This window comes from Populus trichocarpa, chromosome 13, assembly GCF_000002775.5.
Source record: "Populus trichocarpa isolate Nisqually-1 chromosome 13, P.trichocarpa_v4.1, whole genome shotgun sequence".
Taxonomy (NCBI): domain Eukaryota; kingdom Viridiplantae; phylum Streptophyta; class Magnoliopsida; order Malpighiales; family Salicaceae; genus Populus; species Populus trichocarpa.
This window is the reverse complement of record NC_037297.2, coordinates 15206757-15234748: the sequence shown is the minus strand read 5'-3', so window position 1 is coordinate 15234748 and position 27992 is coordinate 15206757. Positions and strand designations below refer to the sequence as shown.

Below are 27992 nucleotides of genomic sequence, written 5' to 3'. Positions count from 1 at the left end.
TATCACAATCCATTAAAAATTTTAGTTAACTAGTTAAATAGGAATTCTAAACACAAATCCTTTATGTTTCTTTTCTCAACAATATAAAAGTTGCCAGAGTTTATTACATTAACTGCTAATGTTCTGGCACAACGTCTATTGATAATATTTTGCAGCATACGCAGTCCTTGTACTCCCTTCAGTATCCGGGATACACTTGTGGACGCAAGCGTGGTTTTGCAAGTGCACACAGTGGTTTTGCAAGAGCCATGCTGTCTTCTGCAATGGTAAGGTCGATGCTGGATTGACGAGGTGGTAAACTCCAAGTAAACGCTTGGAGAAGTCTAGCAAATAGCATGGTAGTCATTGAAGTCCCAAGTGTCACACCTTTGCACCCACGTTTTCCAGTGGAAAACGAAATGAATCGCAGATTATTCTCAGTCAGCACCACCTTCTCCATTTCATTGAGGTGACGCTCTGGCTTGAACTTGAGCGGCTCATCCCATACTTTAGGGTTTCTGCCCAGTCCTAGACGGCTAAGCAGAACATAGGAACCTTTCGGGATGAAGTAGTTGGCAACTGTTGTATCGGCGGCCGACACATGAGGAACGTTAAATGGTGCGAAAGGGTGAAGCCTGAATGCTTCTCTAGCACATGCCTTCACGTAATTGAGATGCGCAAAGTCTGATTCTTGGACAAGTCTCTCCTTTCCAACCACTCTATCCAGTTCTTCAGTAGCCTTTTCAAGTATCTCAGGTTGGTTTAGCATCTCTGCGAATGCCCATTCACAAGCATTTGATGGATTGTCCACTGCTGCAACCATTATTTCCTGCAAGTGTCATCGTGGTTGAAAATCATTACTATATATGATATACAGTAGTGAAACTTGATTATTACAATGTTTTTTTTAAGGAAAGAGATGCAAACTTGAGACTCTCAAAGGAAAGGACACGGTGCCAGTTAAGCTATAACTAGCTCATCACTGGTATAATTAATTAAGTCTTTTTTTCTCCATTCAATTGTGTGCCTGGCTAGTTACTTAAAATTAAAGACATAAATATGTGTTTCCATGTGGAATTCAAAATGTAAATGCATATAAATCTTACTGTAATTTGAGCTTTTATCTCATCTTTTGACAACAGGGGATTGCCATTACGATCTTTTAGGGTAATTAAAATATCAAGCAAGTCCTCCGTATCCTTCTTTGCACCATCCTTCCATTGTTGAACCCTCTCATGGATTATGGGATCATGGTATTTATTGATGATCCTATGATTCTCCATCACCACCTTCTCATGCCCATCTAAGTCAAGCCCTATCAAAGATGGCAAAAAATCCGAGATGCAAAATGCATATATATGTTTAAGGCAACTGAAAAGTGCATCCATATACTCCTCTTCCTCAAAACCAGGTCCCCCATCTTTCATTCCCTCCCCAAAAAACCTCTTATTGAACAGCATCTTCCTAGTCACATTTGCACAATAGTGCCGGGCAGCAGTTCTCAAATTCACAATGCCACCTTGATGCACAGACTTCTTGCACTGGTTATACACGTAATGAACAAGGTGATCAGCTTCTTCAACTCTTTTGCTATAAAGCCACTGATGTTTTTTTGGAGAAAGTACATGAGTCATAAGAACTTTCTTCATTTTATTCCATTGGTCTCCAGAGGGAGAGAGAATTGTTGCTAAGTAACCTCTCGAGATGAGATCTGTGGTCATGGTATTAGGTCTAGATGCAAAGGTATTATCTTGTGCTTTTAAGAATTCACAAGCAATATCAGGACAAATGACAGGAATCACAAGAACATTTCCTAAACGGATACAAGCTATTTCAGTGTTCATTTCTTTCATGAGATTGTGTATCCATCGATACACTGGCTTGTTTCGGAGCATGGTAGGGAGGCATCCAACAATAGGCCATGGTTTTGGACCGGGAGGCAATGGGTGTTTCTTGACATTCCTATGGGATTGGATGAAGTAAAACAGTATGATTGCTAAGACAAGAAGTGAAGTTGGGAAGCTTAATAGGGCTGTGAAGGAAGTTGCAGAAAGATATTCCATGATCAAACAACTCGATCTACTAATGTTCTTGACATGCATGGTGTTCCTTGTGTGGCTTTATATAACAAAAGATTTTCAAAAGGGAGAGTCGTGATACACACCAGATTGCCCCCACACACTATAAACTGATCAACTATGTCATCTACATGTCATTATCTATTGCTTCTATTGATGTTACATTTATACAATGAGGAGGTTTAATCTCCCTCGTTTTGAAAATTCTCCTAGGATCATCCAATACACATGTTAGAGAATAATATAAATCATATCCTGGGACCTCACCTAACAGCTTAAGCTATTGGGTTGAGATGGTTCCTTGATATGGTATCAGAGCCTTGATGACCAAGCGGTCACGAGTTCGAATCTCACCATCCCCATTTATTTGATAAAAAAAAAAAAAATTAAGCACAAGGTAATGTGGGCCTGTGCAAGTTTCAAGCCCAAAGGGCTTTCACTTGAGGGGGTGTGTTAGAGAATAATATAAATCATATCCTGGGACCTCACCTAACAGTTTAAGCTATTGGGTTGAGATGGTTCTTTGACAACACAACTCAAGATAAATATGGTAAAATGAGAAATAAAACATATAAAAATTTATATGGTTTATTTAAATTTAGTTACGTTCACACAAGTATTAAAAGATTTTATTAAGTAATATAAGAATTATAATCATATTTTTTTATTAATAATATTTTTTTGAAAATCTAAGTAAAATTCCCATGTACTCTCTCACAGATATCCGATAAGTTTATGAATTCCTATAAAATGGTATCGGAGTTGCACAAACACTTCTTTCAAGTGAAGAATTGTATGACATGATATTGGAGTATGGTGACACTATGTTTGATTTTCATTCTGGTAAGTAAAAATTTCCTGGTTTTGGTTTGACCCACAATTGGGTAAAGCGAAGTATTTTATGAGAGTTTCCTTATTGGAAGACCAATCTCCTCCATCATAACCTTGATGTTGTGCACATAGAAAAGAACGTGTTTGAGAACATTTTCAACATGGTTATGGACGTGAAGGGAAAGACAAATGACAACATCAATGCTAGAATGGATATAACTTTTTTTTTTGTCACCGTAAAAATATGGAGTTGGTTTATGTTGGTTCATAGGTCACAAAGCCCAAAGCCAACTCCACCTTACACAAGAATGCACAGTTGCTTATCTGCCAATGACTTAAAAGTATGTGTTTTCCTGATGGACATGCCTCGAACATATCAAGGTTGGTGAATTTAGAGGATTGCAGATTGCATGAAATGAAGAGTCATAACTGCCATGTGTTTATGCAAACACTCATTCCATTAGTCTACCGGGATGTATTACCAAATGGGATATGAGATGCACTCACATAGATTAGTTACTTCTTTAGAGATATATGCTCCAATAGTTTGCAGACATAACACATAGAGAGGATTGAAATGTATTATAGAATGTATAACATGTATATCTCTGAATAGGAAATTAATGTAGGATTATTCCAATATTGTAATCCCTACGGTTACTGCCGTGTTCTGCCATATATATATATATCAATAGGAAAGGTTGGCTAAGGCTAACCCAAGTCATTCTGTTATTCTCAACTTGGTATCAGAGCCCTAGATAAACTAAAACACTTCCTCTCCTCTCTACAATGGATTCCTCCCAGCCAGCAGCTATCTCTCCCTCTGCAGCACCGGTAGTGCCATCTTCCTTCGCTGCCGCAACACCACCTTCTTCCTCAGCTTCTGTTCTGCAGTGGCCACAGCCCACAAATGTTGGCCATGCTCTCTTCAACCCCAATAATGCTCCTCTACTGCAGCCCTCTTTTGCTGAAGTCTCTACCGCCTCTGCTGCTGCAATTGTGTCCCTCTCCCACACTCACCAAGTCATCTCCTTAAAATTGACAAACACCAATTATCTGTATTGGCAAATGCAGATGAAGTCGTATCTTCTAGGCCAAGGAGTTTTCGGCTTTGTTAATGGTTCAAACTCCTGCCCCTCTCCACATGTTCTTGCTGCCGATGGTGTCTCTCTTCAGGTATCTCAACTCTTTCTTTGTTGGAAACAACATGACCAACTCATTCTAAGTGCCCAGCTCTCTTCGCTATTTATGGAAGTTCTTCATCTTGTTCTTGATTGTCAAACCTCATGCTTTGTCTAGCACACATTTGAGCAAGCTCTAGCTTCCACATCGAATTCCTGTATTATGCAACTTCATGGCTCTCTTCAAGACCTTCAACAAGGTGATGAATCGGTAACTCAATTTATGCAAAAAGCTAAGGCCTTATTTGATGAGCTAGCCGCTGCTGGCCAACCTATTTCGCTAGAGGATTTCAACTTATATGTGTTTCGTGGCCTTCGCGGAGAATTTAAGGACTTAGTAACAAGTCTTGTTACAAGGGCAGATCCTCTACTATATGCAGATTTACTTAGTCATCTGCTAACACATGAATTTATTCACAAATCCTCTCATTTGTCCATGGGGTCTGCTGTAATTCCTGCACCTCTGTTGCCCACGCCGAACATACCTCCTTCAACACTTATCTCTCAATGTCAGTCTGCTGCACAGTTTGGTCAAAATAGGGGCCATTTTAATGGCAGCTGGCGTTCTCACCAATTCAATCACAGAGGGCATAGAACTTCTGGTTCTAGGCCCGACTTTCGCAGCTTCCACACCACCTCTAGCAATGACAACAGACAAGGCAACTGGCAGGGCAATTGGCAGCGCAGTAGGGGGTCCAATCCACGCTGCCAGTTGTGCCAAGCATTTGGCCATACTGCTCCTCACTGCCCTCAACTTCAGCAACAGGGTTATGGCCAGCAACATAGTGCCAATCTCGCTCTGCACAATCCTTCAGGTACTGCTGAATGGTTTCCGGACACCGGTGCAAAGCAACACGTCACACTTGACCTTGCAACCTTGACTGCTTCAGAACCATACCTTGGTAATGATAATTTGCATGTTGGTGATGGTAAGGGACTTTCCATATCTCATATCGGTCATACCAAACTATATACCCCACATCGTTCTTTCACTTTGTTTAATGTCCTTCATGTTCCTGCAATCATGAAATCTTTGCTTTTTGTTCAGAAATTTTGTCTCGATAATAATGTTTATTTTGAATTTCACCCTTTTCTGTTTTATGTCAATGATCTCAACACCAATGAAGTACTCCTCTCAGGATAGAGTAAATATGGTCTCTATACTTTGTCCAGGTTCAGGTCTTCCATCTCGTCAGTTCCTCAAGCCTATTGGTCTCCCTGCATTTCTGCTTCTGCTGATTTATGGCATCGTCGACTAGGTCATCCTACCTCTCGTATTTTTCAATTTTTAGTCTCGAAAAATAAGATTATTTGTAACAACAAACGTCTTAATTTTCAATGTCAAAGTTGTCCATTAGGAAAAACATCGCGTCTGTCTTTAGAACCTATTGGTCACAAAACTTCTACTCCACTTGAATTAATTTTTAGTGATGTATGGGGTCCTGCTCCCCTTTTTTCTTCGGATGGCTATCATTATTTTATTATCTTTGTTGATACGCACACAAAATATATTTGGTATTATCCACTTGTTGCCAAATCTGATGTTTACTCTGTTTTTCACCAATTTCAAACTCTTGTTGAGCGTCAATTTTCATTAAAATAAAATCTATTCTAACTGATTGGGGCAGTGAATATCGCAAACTCTCTACTTTCTTTCAGACCATTGGTATTCATCACCGTCTGATCTGTCCTCAGAACAAAATGGCATAGTAGAAAGACGTCATAGGCATATTGTGGAAACCAGCCTTACTCTTCTAGGACAATGTAAAGTCCCATTCCGGTTTTGGAATTATGCTTTCGACACTTCGGTCTATCTCATAAATCGCATGCCTACTCTTGTTACATGCATTTGGATTGTGAAAAAGCCCTTATAAGATTACATTTCAAACAGGGAAGCTAGCCGTCTATGTTTAAATTTTCATGAACCACTGCATATTGATAGTTTGCTTCTCTCTTTCTCTCTCTCTCTCTATCTCCTGGTATATGTTGATGATATTCTACTTACGGGTAGCAACTCTGCCATGCTTCATTATCTAATACAGTTACTAAGCTCTAAGTTCAAGCTTCGTGACTTAGGTGTTGTTCACTACTTTCTGGGTATTGAAGTTCAGTCTACGGGTATGGGTCTGATGTTGCGCCAACACAAATATATTCTTGACATCCTCACTCAGGCTGATATGACTTCTTGCAAACCCGTTGATACTTCAGTCTATCCTTCAAAAATTGCTATACAGCCGGATCATCCATTCTTTGATCCCACATGATTTCGTCAAATCATGGGTGCTCTTCAGTATCTTACCTTCACTCGCCCAGATATCTGCTTTGCTGTTAATAGAGTTTGTCAGTTCATGCATGCTCCTACAGATACCGTTAAACGCATTCTTCGCTACCTTAAAGGTACGGTATCCTATGGTTTTTATATCACTTGAGGTACCTCTTTTGCTCTACATGGTTTTACAGATGCAGATTAGGCTGGTAGTATTGATGATCGCAAGTCTACGGGTGGCTATCTTGTTTTCTTTGGTCAAACACCGATTTCATGGAAATCCAACAAGCAACGTACAGTTGCCCGCTCCTCCACTAAGGCTGAGTACAAAGCCTTAGTAGATGGTACTGTTAAGGTCATCTGGCTTCAATATTTGTTAACAGATCTGTAGGTTCCCTCCGTCTCTGCTCCACCATTTGGTGTGATAATCTTGGCGCGACCTATCTCTCAGCGAATCCTATTTTCCATGCTCGTACTAAGCATGTTGAGGTCGATTATCACTTTGTCCGCGACCGGGTTGCAAAGAAAGAAATTCATATTCGCTTTATCCCTTCTCGGAATCAACTTGCTGATGTCTTCACCAAACCACTTTCCGCTGCGTCCTTTACTACTTTCAGGTTCAAGCTTCGGGTCGATCCTCCACCCTCAGCTTGAGGGGGCATATTATAGAATGTATAGCATGTATATCTCTGAATAGAAAATTAATGTAGGATTATTCCAATATTGTAATTCCTACGGTTACTGCCGTGTTTTGCCACATATATATAAATAGAAAAGGTTGGCTAAGGCTAACCCAAGTCATTATGTTATTCTCAACTAAATGAATATCATCCAGACAATATACAAACTTGAGATGATATTCCCTCCATTGTTTTTCAATTTAATGGAGCATCTACCCATACATTTACTGTTTGAGATAAAAATCGGAAGCCCAGTCCAATAGATGGATGTATCCATTCAAGAGGTTAGAGATTACACATGTTTCATAATTAAAATCATGCCATTTCAACACAATTCTTTGCACCCCATTCATAATCTCAAACTGTCTACTCGTCGTTGTTATTTACCATATATTTTTACTTGTCAATTAATTTTTGCTGGAAATCCAACACTCAATTCGGAATAATTTCAATTTTGTCTGCCATTTTAAATCCAAGCCAAAGCAGATAAGGACATTTCAAAATTTTTAACAAGTTTTTATGAAATTAAGAAATTAAAAACATTTAAACTAGGAAATTTTGAAATTGCTCTTTGTTTTATGGCTCAAGCCAAGGCAATTAAGGAAGCCTAAACAAAAAAATTCAAAATTTCTCTCCAAGCTTTAATTTTTTGGAAAATATGATCGTGGGGATGGAAATTTCATTATTTTAGACTATATTATTTTTATTTAATCGTTAAGATTTTCTCAAAAAAAAATAATTTTATTTAAACAGAAAAGAGACTTATTAGAATATTCGGTATATTAGGATTTTATTTTTAGTCGATTAAGTTTTTCTACTTAAGGATATAAAAGATTTTCAATTTGAAATATATTCTTCTATATTCGGAAATCTAGGGAATACTTATATTAAATTGTTAAAGCATTGATGTACTTATATCGACAGCATATATATAAAAAATAGAGAAAATGAATTTTTTATTTTGAAAAAAATAAAGTATCGAAAGTTTTTTAATTGTGTTTTAAAAGAAAAATAATAAATCATAGAGAGGGAGAGAGAAGAGGAAATAAGTATGGAAACAAAAACGTACGAGTAAAATCTCTTCGTAAAAACAAAAACACAATTGTGTTTTGAATTATTTCTAAATTTTCAAAACAGTGAGCATTTGAGATATATATATATATATATATATATATATATATATATATATATATATATATATAGAGAGAGAGAGAGAGAGAGAGAGAGAGAGAGAGAGAGAGAGAGAGAAGAAGAAGAAGACTATCAATATGCAGTGGTTCATGAAAATTTGAACGTAGGGGGCTAGCTTCCCTGTTTGAAATGTAATGTTATAATGGCAAAAAAGCAGTCACAATCAAATGCATGTAAAATGTGGAACCCTGTTAAGAAAAGTTAGCTTATAGATGGCCATGATCAAAACTTTTGATTGAGTGGAATTATAAATAAGATTGAACCTTATACAGTGTTTGGCAATAATCTTGAATCTGATTTTCGAAAAGATAGAATGTAAAACCACATGTTTATATATAGGGGGGTGGGGGTGGGTTTGAATCATAGACTTAGAAATCGATCAATTTTTGTTTTTATCATTGGGATAATTGAGTTAATTGAGAGATAGTTTTTGTATTAATTGTGGTAGTGCAGAAGGAGAGCAACCATCCTTTGTATTTATATCTTTAGGGTTGTGTATAATATAATGATGGAATGTATTACATGTGATAACTATTCCTATAGAAGAGTATTTATATATATAGGGTCTCTTTCCTTAATACACCTCGTCAAGCTAAAGGTGGAGATTCTACCAGAAGCTTGGATCGAAAGTAAGCAAATAAGACTGGAGGAAAAGGCTTGGTAAGGACATCAACTAGTTGATCCTTGGAAGAGATGAACCGTACTTGAATTTCTCGCTTAGTAACCCGATCACGAACAAAGTGATAATCAATTTCAACATGTTTAGTACGAGCGTGAAACACTGGATTGGCAGATAAGAAAGTGACCCCTAAATTATCACACCATAACGTGGTCACAATTGAAGAAGGGACCCGAAGTTCTGACAATAATGAGTGAATCCACAAAATCTCAGCAGTACCATCAGCTAACGCTTTGTATTTTGCTTCAGTAGAAGATCTCACAACAGTGCGTTGTTTCCTGGATTTCCATGAAATAGGGGTAGAGCCAAGGTACACAAGGTAACCACCTGTGGATTTGCGATCGTCAATACTGCCAGCCCAATCAGCATCTGTGAAACCATGAAGAGACAAGAGAGAATCCCGAGTGATGTGCAGACTATAGGTTGTTGTAGCCTGGAGGTAACACATGATACATTTAACAGCAGACCAATGATCCTCAGGGGGGCATGCATAAATTGACATACCTTGTTGATTGCATAGCAGATATCAGGTCTAGTGAAGGTAAGATATTGTAATGCCCCAATAATCTGGCGATACCGTGTGGGATCAGAGTAAAGAGTACCAGGCACAAGTCCTAATTTGGAGGAGGCAGACAGAGGAGTATCAACTGGTTTGCACGAAGCCATACCTGCTCGTTGGATGATATCGAGGGCATACTTGTGTTAGCTTAATAAGATACCCATAGCACTAGATTTAACTTCAATGCCCAAGAAGAAATGAACAAAACCCAAATCCTGAAGCTTAAATTCTGATTGCAGCAACATAATCAATCTATGAAGCATAACTAAGTTACTCCCGGTTAATAAAATATTATCAACATACACAAGCAGGTAAATCAAGGCACCATTTAGAGAGAGAATAAACAGAGAAGTATCACCCTTGGATGTCTGAAATCCAATGGATAGTAAAAACTCACTCAACCGGTTGTACCAAGCACGAGGGGCTTGTTTCAAGCCATACAAAGATTTATGAAGACGAAACACATGAGACGGGAGTGCAGGATCAACAAACCCAGGCGGTTGCGCCATGTATACCTCTTCCTGAAGAATACCATTCAGGAAAGCATTATGAACATCCAACTGATGAATGTTCCAACCATATAAGACAACAATAGTGAGCACAAGGCGAACCGTTGTAGGCTTAATCACTGGACTGAACATCTCCAAATAATCAATCTCCTCTTGCTGAGTGAAGCTGCGAGCAACCAACCATGCTTTATGTCGGGTGACCTGACCATCAACATGTCTTTTAATCTTGCAAACCCATCTACTGGGGGGCACCAACGACCAAGTCTGATTAGAGTGAAGTGCCCAAAGTTCCTCCTGCATGGCAGTGTGCCAAGTCACATACCTGTTGGCGTCCTTAAATGACAATGGCTCCTGCTGAGGTAAGGACGCAACTTGTCAACACAAAGCTTAGTCCAATAATGTCAAAAATAGTACCTTCCCCAGTGAAGTCGTCATTCTGTCGCACGTCCCCCGCGTGGCGTTGATGGCGATTTTCGTTCATTTGCTTGATGTGGGGTCTTGGGAGTCGTCACCTAGTATTTGATTCAGGGCTACTAGGAAACTCAGGTGTACTGGTCTTTACCAGAGATTCGAGGGTAAAGGACTAGTTATGGCTAGAGAATATATTAGCACCCCTAGCGCACCCTACCTGAGATAAGCTGCTTCATGGTTTTGATGTGATATAAAAATTTGAAATATTAACCAAATTCTTAAAGATTTAATAAACCAGTTATTAAATCTCAAAATATATACAAAAACATGTTCTTGCATCTTTATAAAAAATACAACATGACTTTATTTATCCTTAAAATATTTGCCCTTATAAGATTACATTTCAAACAGGGAAGCTAGCCGCCTACGTTCAAATTTTCATGAACCACTGCATATTGATACTCTATATATATATATATATATATATATATATATATATCAAATGCTCACTGTTTTGAAAATTTAGAAATAGTTCAAAACACAATTGTATTTTTGTTTTTACGAAGAGATTTTACTCGTATGTTTTTGTTTCCTTACTTATTTTCTCTTCTCTCTCCCTCTCTATGATTTATTATTTTTCTTTTAAAACACAATTAAAAAACTTTCGACACTTTATTTTTTTCAAAATAAAAAATTCATTTTCTCTATTTTTCATATATATGCTGTCTATATAATTACATCAATGCTTTAACAATTTAATATAAGTATTCCCTAGATTTCCGAATATAGAAGAATATATTTCAAATTGAAAATCTTTTATATCCTTAAGTCGAAAAACTTAATCGACTAAAAATAAAATCCTAATATACCGAATATTCTAATAAGTCTCTTTTCTGTTTAAATAAAATTAATTTTTTTTGAGAAAATCTTAACGATTAAATAAAAATAATATAGTCTGAAATAATGAAATTTCCATCCCCACGATCATATTTTCCAAAAAATTAAAGCTTGGAGAGAAATTTTGAATTTTTTGTTTAGGCTTCCTTAATTGCCTTGGCTTGACCCATAAAACAAAGAGCAATTTCGAAATTTCCCAGTTTAAATGTTTTTAATTTCATAAAAACTTTTTCAAAATTTCAATGATTGATTTTTTTTTTTTATGTTTTGAATTATTTCTAAATTTTCAAAACAGTGAGCATTTGATATATATATATATATATATATATATATATATAGAGAGAGAGAGAGAGAGAGAGAGAGAGAGAGAGAGTATCAATATTCAGTGGTTCATGAAAATTTGAACGCAGGCGGCTAGCTTCCCTGTTTGAAATGTAATCTTATAAGGGCAAAAAAGCAGTCACAATCCAAATGCATGTAAAATGTGGAACCCTGTTAAGAAAAGTTAGCTTATAGATGGCCATGATCAAAACTTTTGATTGAGTGGAATTATAAATAAGATTGAACCTTATACAGTGTTTGGCAATAATCTTGAATCTGATTTTCGAAAAGATAGAATGCATGCAAACCACATGATAGAATGTGTTGCTACCCAATTTTTAATTCATGTTTTGATAAATTTAAAAAAAAATAAAAATAAAAAAATAAAATAAAAAAATAAGGGTTTACATGTAGCGATAACATAGAGCATAAAGGCTAATATTAAAGAAGCAATATGTCAAGGAGATAATTACTGAATCATATATAATCACTACAATATAAAATATCATATATATAGGATTTGTTGGTGCTGGTTATAGAAGACAATCTCTGCAATAATTATTGCAATATTTTCTTGAATAACACATGTAGAGATTTTCTATATAAGTGAACCTCCGGCCATAATAAAAAAGGGGGGAGAAAAATATTCAGGGGGGCAATTTTTCAGAAAAAAAGGAGCCAAACACAAAAAACCTTAAAAATAAAAAAACCTAAACCCGTTTCTCTTCCTGGAGCCCGCAACCCCTCCTCTCTTCAAAAAAAAAAAAAAAAAAACAAGCCGCCTCCTTCCCCCCTTTTTGGCCTTGGCAAAGCAAACCAGAAAAACCACACAAATACACAGAAGCCGCCGCCTTCCCCCCATTTCCACAGACCTTCCATTCTCCCCTGCTACACAGCCTCGCCATTCCCATAACCCCCTAAAGAGCCGCCACTCACCTTTCTTCTTACCCATCGTCGTTCTCTCCTGACCTCCCAGCTCAACCCTCATTTTTATTTTGCCTTTGGACCACAACAACCGTTTCTTCCCCTGCACCCGAAGCAGCCCTCTTTGTCAACGTAGCCCCAGACCGGCCTCCATCGAGCCCCACAGCAGCAGCAACCATGTCCTCTCAGTAGAGACATGACGAACACAAGAGCAAGACATGGACGAGCAGAAGGAAACAACATAAATAGACGAAAACACCGAGAGACCAACCAGCATGCCTTCCCCATCGCCTTCGTCCCTTCGTTTCTGTCTCCAGTTTCTTCTCCTCCAGCGGTGCAACCCTTTCTTCCATAGGCACTGTGAGCTCTGGAAAGCAATAACAACACCTCCTCCATCTGCACCAGCGGCGTTCACACCAGTTAGACCAACGATGCAACTTCTTCTTCGCCAGCACAATAATCTCTTCACTGGCGCTTCTCAACAGCCCAGTCGTCTTGCACCGGCTACAACCGTGGGGGAAAATGAGACATGGGCAGCAACCAGTCGTCTCCCACTTCGCCTCCAGCCGCTGCCTCGCACGTAAGTCTTTCTTTCCTTGTCTTTACCAAATTAATTACCCTGCCACTGTAGCATGCATATGCATGCAACTGTGGTAGAACCGGTTACTGGTTTAAGCCAGTAACCGGGTTGGGTTTTGTTGTCTTTAATTGCGATTAACTGTGATGCTTGTGTTTTTTCGATAAAAAATATAAAAAAATATTTTAATGTGTTGTATACGGCCAATACCCTAACATATTTTGAATTTCCTCTTAAAAAAACAAATATTTGAAGTTTAAAAGAAAATGTGTTTTCGCATGGATTTCTTAAACACAACAAAAAATTATTTTCTTACATTTCTGGATTTTACAACATGTTTGTAAAACTCCAAAGGGTGTTGGCCAATATTCCAAAAAAAATATAAAAATCTTATTTTGGGGAGAAATCATCTATAATTCACCATTAATGTTTGGATAAAGAAATCCCAAAGGGATGAATATCCAAAATATTATTGGGAATAACTTGTTATTATTCGCTGTTAATATTTGGATAAAGAAGCTCTTAGTGGTAAATATCCAAAATAATTTTCTAGGAATAATAAGTCATCACACATCCTTGAAAGAAGCCTTGATTATAATCGAGGACATTTCAATTTTTTACTCCACGGTTTACGAGCCGTGAGAGTATGAAACACTAAGAAAAAAATAGGCTTTTAAAGCGCCCTGAATTTCCTTAGATTTCTAAAAAAAATTTGTCCCTCCTCCTTGTGATTTATGAGTCGCAAACTTTTGAAATAAGAAGGGAAAAATGAGCTTTTAAAGCACATGGAATCTCCTTGGATTGCTATCTTAATAAATTTAATCTGAATCAAACACAGATTTCAAGAGATCTGCATTGGTTCTCCTTGGTACTTTGTAGACATATCTAAGGGTGTGATCCACATTGACCAAGGGTTCTTGCTTTTAGACTTTGAACCCAAATTCATTCATCATAGCAAACCTATTATAGGAAACCTATTTTAGAAAAACACCAACACCATAGCAATTATAAAGCAAACCAAACACCAAGTAGCTTACCTTAGGTAGGGCGTACCAGGGGTGCTAATACCTTCCCTTTGCGCAACCAGTCCCTTGCCTTATAATCTCTGAAAGACCAGTCAGGTTTCCTAGGGATCGAAATACTAGGTGGTGACTCCTTTATTCACAAAAACAAATAAACCCGAAATCAAACAAAAAATAGCCATCGGACACCGCGCGGGGGACGTGCAACAGAATGCATGTAAACCACATGTTGGGGGGGGTAGAAATTTATTTTTGTTCATTGGGATTGATTGATTTGAATTAGAGGCTTCATTAGTGTAATAGAATTCAGACAAGCACATTATTATGATGAACTAAGACTTTTTATTCTGTAAGTATACTACTTAATATGTTATTATTTTTTAACAATTTATCTTTTATAATATTATAAACTGATACATTGTTGAATTTCTTATAGGCAACATCATCAATATTTACTGTTCTAAAACTCACAGCTGACTAAATCCCAAATTTTTCGATTATAAAATGAACAATTTTCCACGTGGTTCAGAACACATGTAAGTACTTTTTAATTATTCTTATCTCTTAGGATACTTAATTTCATTATACATTTCTCATTAATTGTTCATGATTGTATTTCATGTACCGGGTTTATTAATTAAGAGGGAATGTTAGTGCTACTTTGTCTTTATTAAGTTTGGGTCCTAAAAGAAATGTGAAGTGCTACAACAAGTATTTTTTTAATGGACATGTGTTTCATACTGAAGAATATGGGCAGGGTAGAAAGACATATAACAATGGAATTTGTGTTAAAGGATCAACTTCTAATGAATTTGAAGTTGACTACTATGGAAAGTTGTAAAAGGTCATTGAATTGTAATATCATAGCAAAAAGGATAAAAAAATTTTATTCAAATGTTATTGGTATGATACCATTGACAAAGAAATCAAAATATATCCTCATCATGGTTTGGTCGAAATTAATTCAAAAGCTAGACTTCGCAACGTCGATGATGTTTTTATTTTCGCCAAGCAATGCTAGTAAGTTTATTATATATACACCCATTCCTTTAGAAAGGATCGTTCCAGAGTTGATTGGTTATCCGTAGTGAAAACCAAACTTAGGGGTCATGTCGAGGTTGTTCATAATGGTACCGATGAATTAACTGTGAGAGATGAGATCTTTCAACTTGGTGAGTTAGTTAATCCATATCGAGTTGCTTCGTCTAATGACTTAGAAGAAAATTTAAATTTTAGCATCGCCAAGAATATTTTTGTTGATGTTGACACCAAGGAGTTGAATAATGATAACGATGAAATCAACGTAGAAGATTGCGATGGAGATGAAGACGAGTCAATTGATGAATGTGTAATGCCATAAACTATAATGTAATATTTGGATAAAATTCAGTTCAATATAATGACAATGAAGTTAATTTATTATTGAATCATAAGGAAATATTTATTTTATTACTGTGATATGAACTGGTGTTATTGTGTTGTGTGTGCAGTTGTGAATTGAAGTATTTGTAAGATAAATAGATAGATAGAGAATACAAATACAATTCGGTATTAGAAACTGTTTTATAGTGATAAAAATACCAATAGACTGTGTTGTACCCGACATCGCGGCGGCCTTAAAAATAAAAGTATATCATGGAAAGAATGGATTTTTGGCATCCTATTCTTTGATGGTGAATGGTCTTGTTTAAGGAGTCGCCACCTAGTATTATGGTCACTAGGAATCCTAACTGGTTAACAGAGATTCTATGGTACGAGACTGGTTACGCAAAAGGGAAGATATTATCACCCCTTAAGCGTCCTGCCTAAGGCAGGCTGCATTGCTGACTTTGTCATAAATTGCTAATGTTTTGTTGGTTTATGCTACGGTGGTTTTGCGTGTAATATTCCTGACTCTGGCGTCAGTGAATATTTAATTACAGATATTTTCAACTCTGGCGTTGGTAAATATTACGTAGCTATAAAAAAAATATTTAAATCATTTTTTTATTCCTGACTCTGACGTCAGTGAATAAACAAATCAAATAAATTTATTTTTACGCATCACACAAAAAACAAAATAAATTTAAATCAGTATTTTTTTATTCCCGACTCTGACATTAGTGAATAAACAAATCAAATAAATTTATTTTTTTACGCATACACATTTTTTATGTAACTAAATAAAAGTAAAATACAATAAAATAAAATAAATTTACATCGATATCTTTATTCCTGATTCTGGCGTCAGTGAATAAACCAATAAATTTACTTTATTTTATTTTATTTTATTTTTGCATGCATATTTTTATTTATATGTAATTAAATAAAATACAATAAAATAAATTTAAATCAGTATTTTTATTCTAACTCTAGCGTCAATGAATAAAAATAATAAATTCATATTTATTTTTTATTTATACTTACACACATCTTTGTTTTCTTATTTTTTTTGTTTTTTTTTATATTTTGGGCTGGGCCCGGGCCAGCCCATATGGGTTGGGCACGTGTGTTGCTCACTGTTCAAGTGAATTAAAATTCACTTGAACAGTGCAATGTGCTAATTAAAATTCACGGCAACAGAATGGGAAAGGATGAACTTACCTGGTCTGGTGTGCTTGACAACGAAGACGAAGCTGCGGGTGATTGGTGCACTGGTTAGGCAACCCCTCGTTCCTTCCTTCTGTCTTCCTTTGCTTTCTCTCCTGGTTCTGGAAACGCCGAAGGTAGTAGCAACGCCGAAGGCAGTAACAATGGTCTCCGTGACTTTCCTCTGCTTGTGTTCTTTCCTTCTGCTTCTTTCTTTGATTGCGTTCTGTCTCCTCTGGTTTTGAGATGAAGGAAAGTAGACAATGGTGATGCCGGTTGTCAATAGTCTTTGGTTCTTTGTTGTTCTTTTTCTGCAGGGACGAAGACAATGGCAGGGCTGATCTGTGACTCTCCTCTGCCTTTCTCTCCTTCTTTGTCTGCTGTTCTTTTTTTCTTTTTCTTTTTCCCTGCTTTCTCAGTCCTTGTGATGAAGAACAGAGGACGGTGCTGGCTTCTCCTTTCGAATTTGGGTCTGGGTTTTTGCTCTGTGTGTGGCTTGCGTTTTCTTGGTTTTTCCTCTATTTTTCTGGGTTTTTTCTTCCTTGTTTTTGCTTGCGTTCTCTCTTTTTTTCTCCCTTCTTTGCTCTGTTTTTTTCTTTTGATTTTTTTCCTCTGTTCCTCCTCTGGTTTCTGGGTTTATTTTTTGCCGTCCTTGTTCTGTATTTTTTTGGGTTGATTTATGCCCCCTGTTTTAGGTTTTCTGCTCCTTTTTATAGAGACCCAACGGATTGCTTCTAACCAGTCCTGCCTTTGCAGGACTGTTATCTTCCACGAACGAGATTACAGGCGAGAGACGTGGTCCACGATTGGATCGAACCCGTTGCAGATTTTCAGCCTATTGAATCGGGATGGAGAAGACAAACACGGCTGTTCCACCAGCAACGGCGGCGTTTCGGCAGCAAGGGATTCCACCAGCAACGGCAACGTTTCAGCAGCAATGGACATTTTCTTTTTGACCCCTGAACTTTGGAAATTCGGCAATTGGACCCCTAAGCAATTAAAAATTTCTTTTAATTTTGCCCCTTTTGGATTAATTTCAATTAAATCCCTAAATTGGTACACTGTTTACAAAACAGTCCTTAATTCCTGGATTGTTCAATTTGGTCCTTAATTAATTCTTTTAATTTTGCCCTTTTGGATTAATTTCAATTAAATCCCTGAATTATAACACTGTTTACAAAACAGTCCTTAATTTCCAGATTGTTCAATTTAGCCCTTAATTAAATCTTTAACTTTTAATTCTTTCAAAATTGATCAATTAACTCTCAAATTACATCCCCAAACTTCAAATTTTATTGTCTTAACCCCATTGTCAACTATATTTAATTTTTTATTATTTGTTTAAAAATTGGGTTATGACAGACTGTATATTACATACGAGTATACAGATGAAATGTGTTCATCGATATATTCCAGTGACCATGTGAATTGCTCGTCTTCTCCCTGACACTATTTATAGTTTTCATTATATAAGGGTATACTGACATAATATGTCTTTCGGTATATTCTAGAGACTACGGAACAGTTCACTTCTCAATACCCTAATACTTAATGTTCTTTTGACTATTAACTTTTGTTTTCCAACAGCATCACTAACAGAATGAAAAGTCATCGGTAATATTTGGAGGGCTTTTTGAAAAATTTTATGCAATTTAAAAATTTACATTTGATTTTATTGATGGAATCACTGAAGAAAATATTAAAATATTAATATTTAATTTTCTGCCTATGATTCTGTTGGTAAAAAGTGCCCATATACCAAGACCATTAAATTTCAATACGACTTTACAAACGAAATCATTAATATAAATATTTAATATTTTATCGGTAATTCTATTTGTAAAATTAACTTAAAAGACCAGAATCAGAACAGACGGAGCTTCATCTATTTCTCTCTTTTTCTCTCACAGAGCTATTTCTATCTCCTTCTCTTCTCTTCTTCTCCGTCTAAATCAAGCATTCTTTTCTCTTCTCATCCTCATGTATGTTGTTTTTCTTCATTTTTTTTGGGTTTATTAACAATCTCTTTTCTTTTCTTTTTCTCTTTTGTTTTTTTAATTATCAATCAAAATTAAGCACGCCATTAAAGTAATAACTTTTCATTCCTTTTTCTTTCTTTTTTGTATTTTTTTTGCATTATTTTTGTATTTTTGTCATTATTTTCGTTGAATTTTGTTCGTGAACAGGTCGCCTCTGGCAGTCACAAAGTTCATTTCATCCCTTCTCAACTTCAACTTGCAGATGTCTTCACAAAAGGGTTACCAGTTGACCGTTTTGAATGTCTTGTTTCCAAACTCGTCACCTATTCGGTGTCTAGATTGCGAGGGGATGTTAGGCAATTATCGTAATTATGATTAGTAACGGATGGTTTAAAACCAATGAATGCCAGCATATAATGCTTACAGCTGCTATGCTATTATTAAATTATTATAACTGACAAGTTTACGTTTATATTTCTTATGTATAAAGAGATTGTATGATCAGATTTGATAAATAAGAAAACTCTGTTTCTTCAAACCTAAAACTTATATTAATTAATTTTAATTAGAAGAGATAATTAATGAGGGTAATAAGATTCAAACTCTAATATCATGTCAAAGAACCAGTTCAACTCAATAATTTAAATTTTTAGATGAAGCTCCAACATATGATTTACTATCAGAAAATTAACAAATACAAACGAAAACACCGACATAATTTTTATGTCGGTATGTTGTGATGACCTATACTGATAGAATTTTCCATCCATGTATCTATCAGTAAACACCGACAAAAAACTTCCTCGGTATATACAGAGAGAATTGCATTGGGAAAATAAAAAATAAAAAAAAGCTAAACAGTATGATGACTTGTAATTTTTATAGACGACATTACCAACGGAATTAACTTGAAGGTAAAGTACATCCGTAAATATGCCAACGGAAAAATTTTCTTGGTATATAATAAGAGAATTACAATAGGATTCAAAAAAACAAATTGTATGGTGACATGGCTAACCTGACGGTAAAGTACATCCGTAAATATGCCAACATAAAAACAATTCGGTATATAATGAGAGAATTACAGAGGTTATTATAGTAAGATTTAAAAAATCAAATTGTACGGTGACATGATATTTTTACCGATAGAATGACCAATGAAGTTACTAACAAAATAATTACATTGATAATACCGTTGGTAATATTTAATTTATGACTTGGTGATCAACCCTTCTCTCCCCTTCCCTATTTCTCCTTCTTTCTTATGATTTTTTTTTTTGCAACAAATAGCCACACCCTTCCCCTCCAATCTCAACATAATTTAACCTCTCACAGTAAATTTAGCCACTACAAACGCATAGTTTGTTAGTATCTGTGTTCTAATTCAAATTTTATTGAGGATTCTTCACTTTAAGTAAGAAAATCTATGTTTTTTTATATGAACTCAATTTTAAAATGTTATTTTTTATTAATATATATAATCATGATAAAAATACTCTTAAAATTTAAAAAATCATTACATGTATTAAAATGAATTTATTAATAAATACAAAATATATTGCGTTAAAAAGTTCTACATTTAAAAAATAAGAATATTTTTTTATATATATAATACAATACTAAACATATGTCAATACTAATATATAAATTTAACTCCATCTATAATTCAAAAACAGGCTGAAACATTAATATAATTTTTTAAAAATGTTTTACATTATTTTTTATTCATTTAATCACAATTTGTTTTTATTATTACTTTCTATTATCACTACTATTAAAAGAGGATTCTTTTAAACAAAGAAATTCATAAAACTTATATTCCTGCCTATATTTTAATCTATACATACCACATATGATTCAGATTCAAAAAATACTAATATTACATTAAAATTCAACAAATTATTAAATTGGATCTTCTTAGTTATTTGTTTTATAGGAGATCCTTGGTTATATTTTTTATATTATGTTTGATTTCTTTAGAAAAAAGAATATATACTTTTTGACAAGATCTATTGATTTCTTCTAAAAAACTCTTTAGTTAAAATAGAAAATACAATTATTCATGTATTGTAAACTTCATAATTTATATATTTTGATTTGTTTTCTATAGAGTTATTATAATCTCATAATCTAGGTTAGAAATTTGACATATTAACCCGGATTGTCTCAGATCAATCAAATATATTGTTATTTAAATACTAAGAAAATATATCATCTTGAAATTTTATTTAGTCAAATATTATTTTCACATGTTGTATGGGTTGTTTTTGAACAAGTAATACCAATTGGATTATATCAGACAAACCCTCACATAATTTATTTATTTTTTATTAAAAAAAATATTAACAACATTTAAATATTTTTTACCATTCAAAAAAAATATATTAACTCACTCATCTAGTTTGATAGCTAAGGCACTCCCTTCTACGTGGCATTCCATGAACAGGTCACATGACATTCATCATGTTAGCTCCCTTTAGGCTACACAACAACAGTGGCAGATGACCGGCCCAAATTCCTAAAAATTGATGGTCGGTTTTGGTGGACCAACTGGTTTAAAAAGTCCACCATCATCTAATCATTTTATATCATGGTTTGTTTTAATTAAGAAACACATATATACTATTTATACTTAACAAAATAAATTTAAAAGCTATATGAATATATAAATTGTAAAGGAATTTTTAATTCTATTTAAATACTTAAATGAAAGGCTAATATTTCTCCTATAAACAAAGGATAACTAAGAATAAAAATATTTACCCCTGTATTTTTTATTTTATCTTAGAGGTTTTTTTTTCATATCAGGAACAAATATTCTTTATTTTTATAAATATATCATGTAAATAAATTCTATTTATATTAAATATATAAAAAAGTCTCTTTGAAATACTATAAAAATATAAAAAAATTAAAAAAAATAAATGATATTTAAATAAATTAACTAAAAATTTTAAAAATCCAGAGAGGGGATATTCATTTAAATTTAAATAAAAAAATTATTAAATTGATAAAGAGTTGTTAATATTTTTTTAAAAAACTAAAATATAAAGGAAATCTTTCTCCTAAAAGTCAAATACATATGAGCATGGAAATATTTAAATATTATTTTATTTTTAAATATGTGTTTTTTTTTATCTTAGATGATTGAATTTTATTTTTATAAATACATCATGCAAATATAATCTATTTATATCTAATATAAAAGAAAAAAACACAAGATAATATGAAAATTAAGCAAAACATAGCGATTAACAATTTTGTATTCAAATAGTTTTTACTTGAAAGAATTATATTAGAAAATGATATAAAATTATTTTTAAGATTTTATCTAATAATTTAAAATTTTAAATTAAGCTAGTTCTTTAATATGTTTATATAATTATTTTTTGAATACTTCGAGAGTAACTACTAATAGCTCCACGAGTTTATTTTAAGAAGATAGATAATTAAAACAAAGATAAAAAAGAAAATTACATTTGATCCTAACAAGAATGATAAAATATATTTTCACCTAAACTCAAAAATTATTTTTTAATTTTCTCTCATGTTAGTCTCTCCTCTTTATGTCTATCCCTATCATATAAAGTAATTATTGATAATTTTCTAAAATACTCTAAAACTTCTCTTAATTTTTACATTATTTTTTTTATAATATTATATATTATTAAGTGTCTTGGTTGTCATTATTTCTCTAGCCAGCTAAATTTTAAGAAATTTGACCTAAAATAAAACGCAAATAAAAGTTTAATTTGTTCATAGTAAGTACTATATATGTATGCGCGCGTGCACACACAACGTGTTTCTTTAAATGATGTAAGCATTTCTTTTAAATTTTGCTATCTTATTTATAAACTATATATAGCAATATATATAATCAAAATCGAAGCCTTCTCCTTTTATTTGGATAAAATGAAAATCTATTTCTATGATTTTTTTTTCTTTTTTGTGTTTCCGTGTTTAACTATGATTTGTTTGATCAATTTTTCACCAGCTTTGACGTTTAAAATGCACGCATTCTGATGCACAGTCATGTGATTAATGGATGAGATGATATCTAGGTTTTGTGCACAACAGAACTCCAAGTCATTCATTTGAAATACGAGCCACAAATTAATCAGACAGCGGTGGCGGACGGTGATAATGATATTTGTCCTGGAAAACGTTGTTCCTCGTGTATCTTGCTGGTCCTCATGAGTCATGTATCTATGTAAGCCAGATCCAACTTCTCCATTTCTTGATCAGATGTTGATGGTCCATCTTTTCAATCTCATGTATCATGTGCTAGTTCATCGTACCTCCAAAGTTTTCATTAAAAATATGTAAGCTCCTGAGTAAAGGGAGGCCATCACACAAATGTTATGTTGCTATAGTAAAGAAAGCAAGGATATCAACCACGACCTATTATATGATAGGGTCCTGTTTGCTTGAAATTTTTTTAATTTTTTTTTTCAAATTAATATATTTTTTTTGTGTTTTTAGATTATTTTAATACGCTGATGTCAAAAATAATTTTAAAAAAATAAAAAAAATATTATTTTAATACATTTATGAGTGAAAAACACTTTAAAAAGCAATCATAACCACACTTCCAAACACTCAACACAAACAAGGCAAGCATATAGAAATGATGTTGAGTATGAACTAGAAATCTTTGCGATGAATTCAAGTTTAACAAGCTCAAAATCGCCCCAACGGTCCAAAAAGAATGGGTCTAGGCAATCCCTGAACTCAACAACCATGGATCCTGGGCAGCACGCCCAAACCTATTTTTTTGCCCTTAACGGGCTTAAGCAACTCGCTTGAGCCCAACACTCTCTCAAGCTTAAGAAACTTGAGAAAACTTTGTGTTAGCCTCTCAAACATTCACACTTAGCTTTTTCATCAACATTTTCTTTTTCTTTTTTTTTTCGGCCCTCTTTTTTTTTTTATCTTAAAATGGGTATTTATAGGGTTTTAGGAGGTCTTGAATCCATTTCTAACCTTTTGATCTTGAGGGAGGTATTGTAAACCCTTGATAAGAACCTATTGAGGAGCCATATAAAAACCAAATCATTTTTTGCGTTATGGTTGCACTGTTAAGGCTGATTGAGTTGCCTACTTTTGAGATCTTGTAGCAATTCTGAAGTTATCATCGTTTGAGACCACCTGAATTTGATAAAGGAGGTGTACATCTTTTATTTGGATTCAACATTGCTTAATTTAGAGGTCTGTAACTCTGCATTCATGCATTTGAAGTTGCCAACTGGATCAGTTGAACCTATTAAAACAAAGATGCAAGCTGACGAACGACGTGTCATTTACCTTCTTTTCATTAAGTCTGAACGACATGTCATTTAGGGTTCTTAATTCGAGATTTGAAAAATTTTGATTGAGTCCCTGCTCTTTCCATTGCTTTTAATTATACTAGTAATTGCCTCCAGATTTTTAATTTCATGCTATTTCACCCTTACTAAACTCAATTATCAACTCCAAAGTTGACCGCTACTTTCATTTTAGTCCATGGTTCTAAATTTATGCATTTCGACCCTCAATTGACCAACAAACTTTAAATTTTTTCAATTTGACCCATGATTTGGTCAATTCCAGCCTTTACATTCACGCGCCTTTTTCAGCTTGGTGCTTAGTTTTGGATTTCTTCAATCAAGTCTTTAATTACCCATTAAACTTTAATATTTATACAATTAAGTCTCTGATTGAACCAAATTAACTCTTAAAAATTACAATTCGACTCCTAGACTTTAATTTCTTCCAATTAAAGTCTAAATTGACTTAAAAAATCAATTTTTCTTGCAATTAAGTCCTCAATAAATTCAATTAAACCTTGAAAAATTTCAATTGAATCCTTAAACATCCAATTTGAATTTTCCTCCTTAAATTTAATCTTTCTTTGCCAATGGGGCCTTTATTGGTTGAAAATACACTGTCACATTTTTTAATCTTGTATATTTTGATCTTTCTCAACCAGTATTCTTCGATAATTTCCGTGGTATTCTGGTATATTTTTCTTAATGATATATTTTTGTGATTTTCTTTTAGTATATTTTTGATTTTTTGCATTTTCTCTTTGCTTCCGGTTTTTTTTTTTTTTATTATTTTGGTGTATGTGGGGCCTCCAAAATAGGTAACCACAATATTCAACACTCTTAAATTATATTCTTATTTTCACTCAAACTATCGTAATCCATTAAAATTTTTAATTAACTTGCAGTTAAATAAGAATTCTAAACACAAATCCTTTATGTTTCTTTTCTCAACAATATAAAAGTTGCCAGAGTTTATTACATTAACTGCTAATGTTCTGGCACAACGTCTATTGATAATATTTTGCAGCATACATAGTCCTTGTACTCGCTTCAGTATCCGGGATACACTTGTGGAGGCAAGCGTGGTTTTGCAAGTGCAGACAGTGGTTTTGCAAGAGCCATGCTGTCTTCTGCAATGGTAAGGTCGATGCTGGATTGACTAGGTGGTAAACTCCAAGTAAACGCTTGAAGAAGTCTAGCAAATAGCATGGTAGTCATTGAAGTCCCAAGTGTCACACCTATGCACCCACGTTTTCCTGTGGAAAACGAAATGAATCGCAGATTGTTCTCAGTCAGCACCACCTTCTCCATTTCATTGAGGTGGCGCTCAGGCTTGAACTTGAGCGGCTCATCCCATACTTTAGGGTTTCTGCCCAGTCCTAGACGGCTAAGCAGAACATAGGAACCTTTCGGGATGAAGTAGTTGGCAACTGTTGTATCGGCGGCCGACACATGAGGAACGTTAAATGGTGCCACAGGGTGAAGCCTGAATGCTTCTCTAGCACATGCCTTCACGTAATTGAGATGCGCAAAGTCTGATTCTTGGACAAGTCTCTCCTTTCCAACCACTCTATCCAGTTCTTCACTAGCCTTTTCAAGTATCTCAGGTTGGTTTAGCATCTCTGCGAATGCCCATTCACAAGCATTTGATGGATTGTCCACTGCTGCAACCATTATTTCCTGCAAGTGTCATCATGTTTGAAAATCATTACTATATATGATATACAGTAGTGAAACTTGATTATTACAATTTTGTTTTTAAGGAAAGAGATGCAAACTTGAGACTCTCAAAGGAAGGGACACGGTGCCAGTTAAGCTATGACTAGCTCATCACTGGTATAATTAATTAAGTCTTTTTTCTCCAAGCAATTGTGTGCCTGGCTAGTTACTTAAAATTAAAGACATAAATATGTGTTTCCATGTGGAATTCAAAATGTAAATGCATATAAATCTTACTGTAATTTGAGCTTTTATCTCATCTTTTGACAACAGGGGATTGCCATGACGATCTTTTAGGGTAATTAAAATATCAAGCAAGTCCTCCGTATCCTTCTTTGCACCATCCTTCCATTGTTGAACCCTCTCATGGATTATGGGATCATGGTATTTATTGATGATCCTATGATTCTCCATCACCACCTTCTCATGCCCATCTAAGTCAAGCCCTATCAAAGATGGCAAAAAATCCGAGATGCAAAATGCATATATATGATTAAGGCAACTGAAAAGTGCATCCACATACTCCTCTTCCTCAAAACCAGGTCCACCATCTTTCATTCCCTCCCCAAAAAACCTCTTATTGAACAGCATCTTCCTAGTCAGATTTGCACAATAGTGTTGGGCAGCAGTTCTCAAATTCACAATGCCACCTTGATGCACAGACTTCTTGCACTGGTTATACACGTAATGAACAAGGTGATCAGCTTCTTCAACTCTTTTGCTATAAAGCCACTGATGTTTTTTAGGAGAAAGTACGTGAGTCATAAGAACTTTCTTCATTTTATTCCATTGGTCTCCAGAGGGAGAGAGAGCTGTTGTTAAGTACCCTCTCGAGATGAGATCTGTGGTCATGGTATGAGGTCTAGATGCAAAGGTATTATCTTGTGCTTTTAAGAATTCACAAGCAATATCAGGACAAATGACAGGAATCACATGAACATTTCCTAAACGGATACAAGCTATTTCAGTGTTCATTTCTTTCATGAGATTGTGTATCCATCGATACACTGGCTTGTTTCGGAGCATGGTAGGGAGGCATCCAACAACAGGCCATCGTTTTGGACCGGGAGGCAATGGGTGTTTCTTGACATTCTTATGGGATTGGATGAAGTAAAACAGTATGATTGCTAAGACAAGAAGTGAAGCTGTGAAGCTTAATAGGGTTGTGAAGGAAGTTGGAGCAAGATATTCCATGATCAAACAACTCGTTCTACTAATGTTCTTGACATGCATGGTGTTCCTTGTGTGGCTTTATATAACAAAAGATTTTCAAAAGGGAGAGTCGTGATACACACCAGATTGCCCCCACACACTATAAATGTGTTGTTAATCTATAATGTTTTGTACTCTACTTGTCTTTGAAAAGGGAGAGTCCTGATAGACTATGTCATCTACCTGTCATTATCTATGGCTTCTTGATGTTACAATTATACAATGAGGAGGTTTAATCTCCCTCGTTTTGAAAATTCTCTTACGATCATCCAATACACAACTCAAGATAAATATGGTAAAATGATAAATAAGACATATAAAAATTTATATGGTTTATTTAAATTTTGTTATGTTTAGACAAGTATTAAAAGATTTTATTAAATAATATGAGAATTATAATCATATTTTTTTATTAATGAAAAACAATTGAAAATCTAAGTAAAATTCTCATGTACTCTCATATATATCCGATAATTTTATGAATTCCTATCAAATGGTATTAGAGTTGAACAAACACTTATTTCAAGTGAAGAATTGTATGACATGGTATCAGAATATGATGACATTATGTTTGAATTTTGATTTTCAATCTGGTAAGTAGAAATTTTCTGGTTTTGATTTGACCCACAATTGGGTAAAGCAAAGTATTTTATGAGAGCTTTCTTATTGGAAGACCAATCTCCTCCGTCATAACCTTGATGTTGTGCACATAAAAAAGAACGTGTATGAGAATATTTTCAACACGGTTATGGACTTAAAGGAAAATACAAATGACAACATTAATGCTAGAATGGATATAACTTTTTTTTTTTGTCACCGTAAAAATATGGAGTTGGTTTATGTTGGTTCATACGTCACAAAGCCAACTCCACCTTAGACAAGAATGCACAGTTACTTATCTGCCAATGACTTAAAAGTTTGTGTTTTCCTGATAGATATGTTTAAAACATATCAAGGTTGGTGAATTTGAAGGATTGCAGATTGCATGGAATGAAGAGTCATAACTGTCATGTGTTTATGCAAACACTCATTCCATTAGCTTACCGTGATGTATTACCAAAGAGGATATGAGATGCACTCACATAGATTAATCATTTCTTTAG

At 34.5% G+C, this 27992-nt stretch overlaps 2 protein-coding genes across 6 annotated transcripts; one reads left to right on the top strand and one right to left on the bottom strand.

Moving 5' to 3' along the window:
- On the bottom strand, positions 1 to 26910 carry LOC18104689 (isoleucine N-monooxygenase 2). Of its 5 annotated transcripts, none has more exons than XM_052446564.1 (3): positions 25915 to 26909; positions 25122 to 25638; positions 1 to 291 (listed from the first exon to the last, which is right to left on the bottom strand). In XM_052446564.1, exons 1-3 carry the CDS (start codon positions 26869 to 26871, stop codon positions 179 to 181), a joined length of 1587 nt encoding a protein of 528 aa, XP_052302524.1. In that variant the 5' UTR covers positions 26872 to 26909; the 3' UTR covers positions 1 to 178. The 5 variants fall into 5 exon arrangements, with proteins under 5 accessions (XP_052302524.1, XP_052302523.1, XP_052302525.1 ...); XM_052446563.1 differs by lacking the exon at positions 25122 to 25638 and adding an exon at positions 1086 to 1722 and having other exon boundaries at positions 1 to 808; positions 26552 to 26906; XM_052446565.1 differs by lacking the exon at positions 25122 to 25638 and having other exon boundaries at positions 1 to 808; positions 25915 to 26910.
- LOC127904212 (uncharacterized) lies at positions 12348 to 19096 on the top strand. The gene is made up of 2 exons (XM_052446566.1): positions 12348 to 13086; positions 18860 to 19096. The coding sequence occupies exons 1-2, from the start codon at positions 12782 to 12784 to the stop codon at positions 19029 to 19031; spliced, it is 477 nt and encodes a 158-aa protein (XP_052302526.1). The 5' UTR covers positions 12348 to 12781; the 3' UTR covers positions 19032 to 19096.
- Positions 26911 to 27992: the final 1082 nt, after the last annotated feature.

Bases quoted from the DNA above. Each gene is read 5' to 3' on its own strand.
- LOC127904212 (XM_052446566.1), top strand. From the start codon at position 12,782: ATGCCTTCCCCATCGCCTTCGTCCCTTCGTTTCTGTCTCCAGTTTCTT. The intron at 13,087-18,859 runs GTAAGTCTTTCT...GTTCGTGAACAG, and splicing joins CTCCAGCCGCTGCCTCGCAC to GTCGCCTCTGGCAGTCACAA.
- LOC18104689 (XM_052446565.1), bottom strand. From the start codon at position 26,910: ATGCATGTCAAGAACATTAGTAGAACGAGTTGTTTGATCATGGAATAT. The intron at 809-25,914 runs GTAAGATTTATA...TGACACTTGCAG, and splicing joins AGATAAAAGCTCAAATTACA to GAAATAATGGTTGCAGCAGT.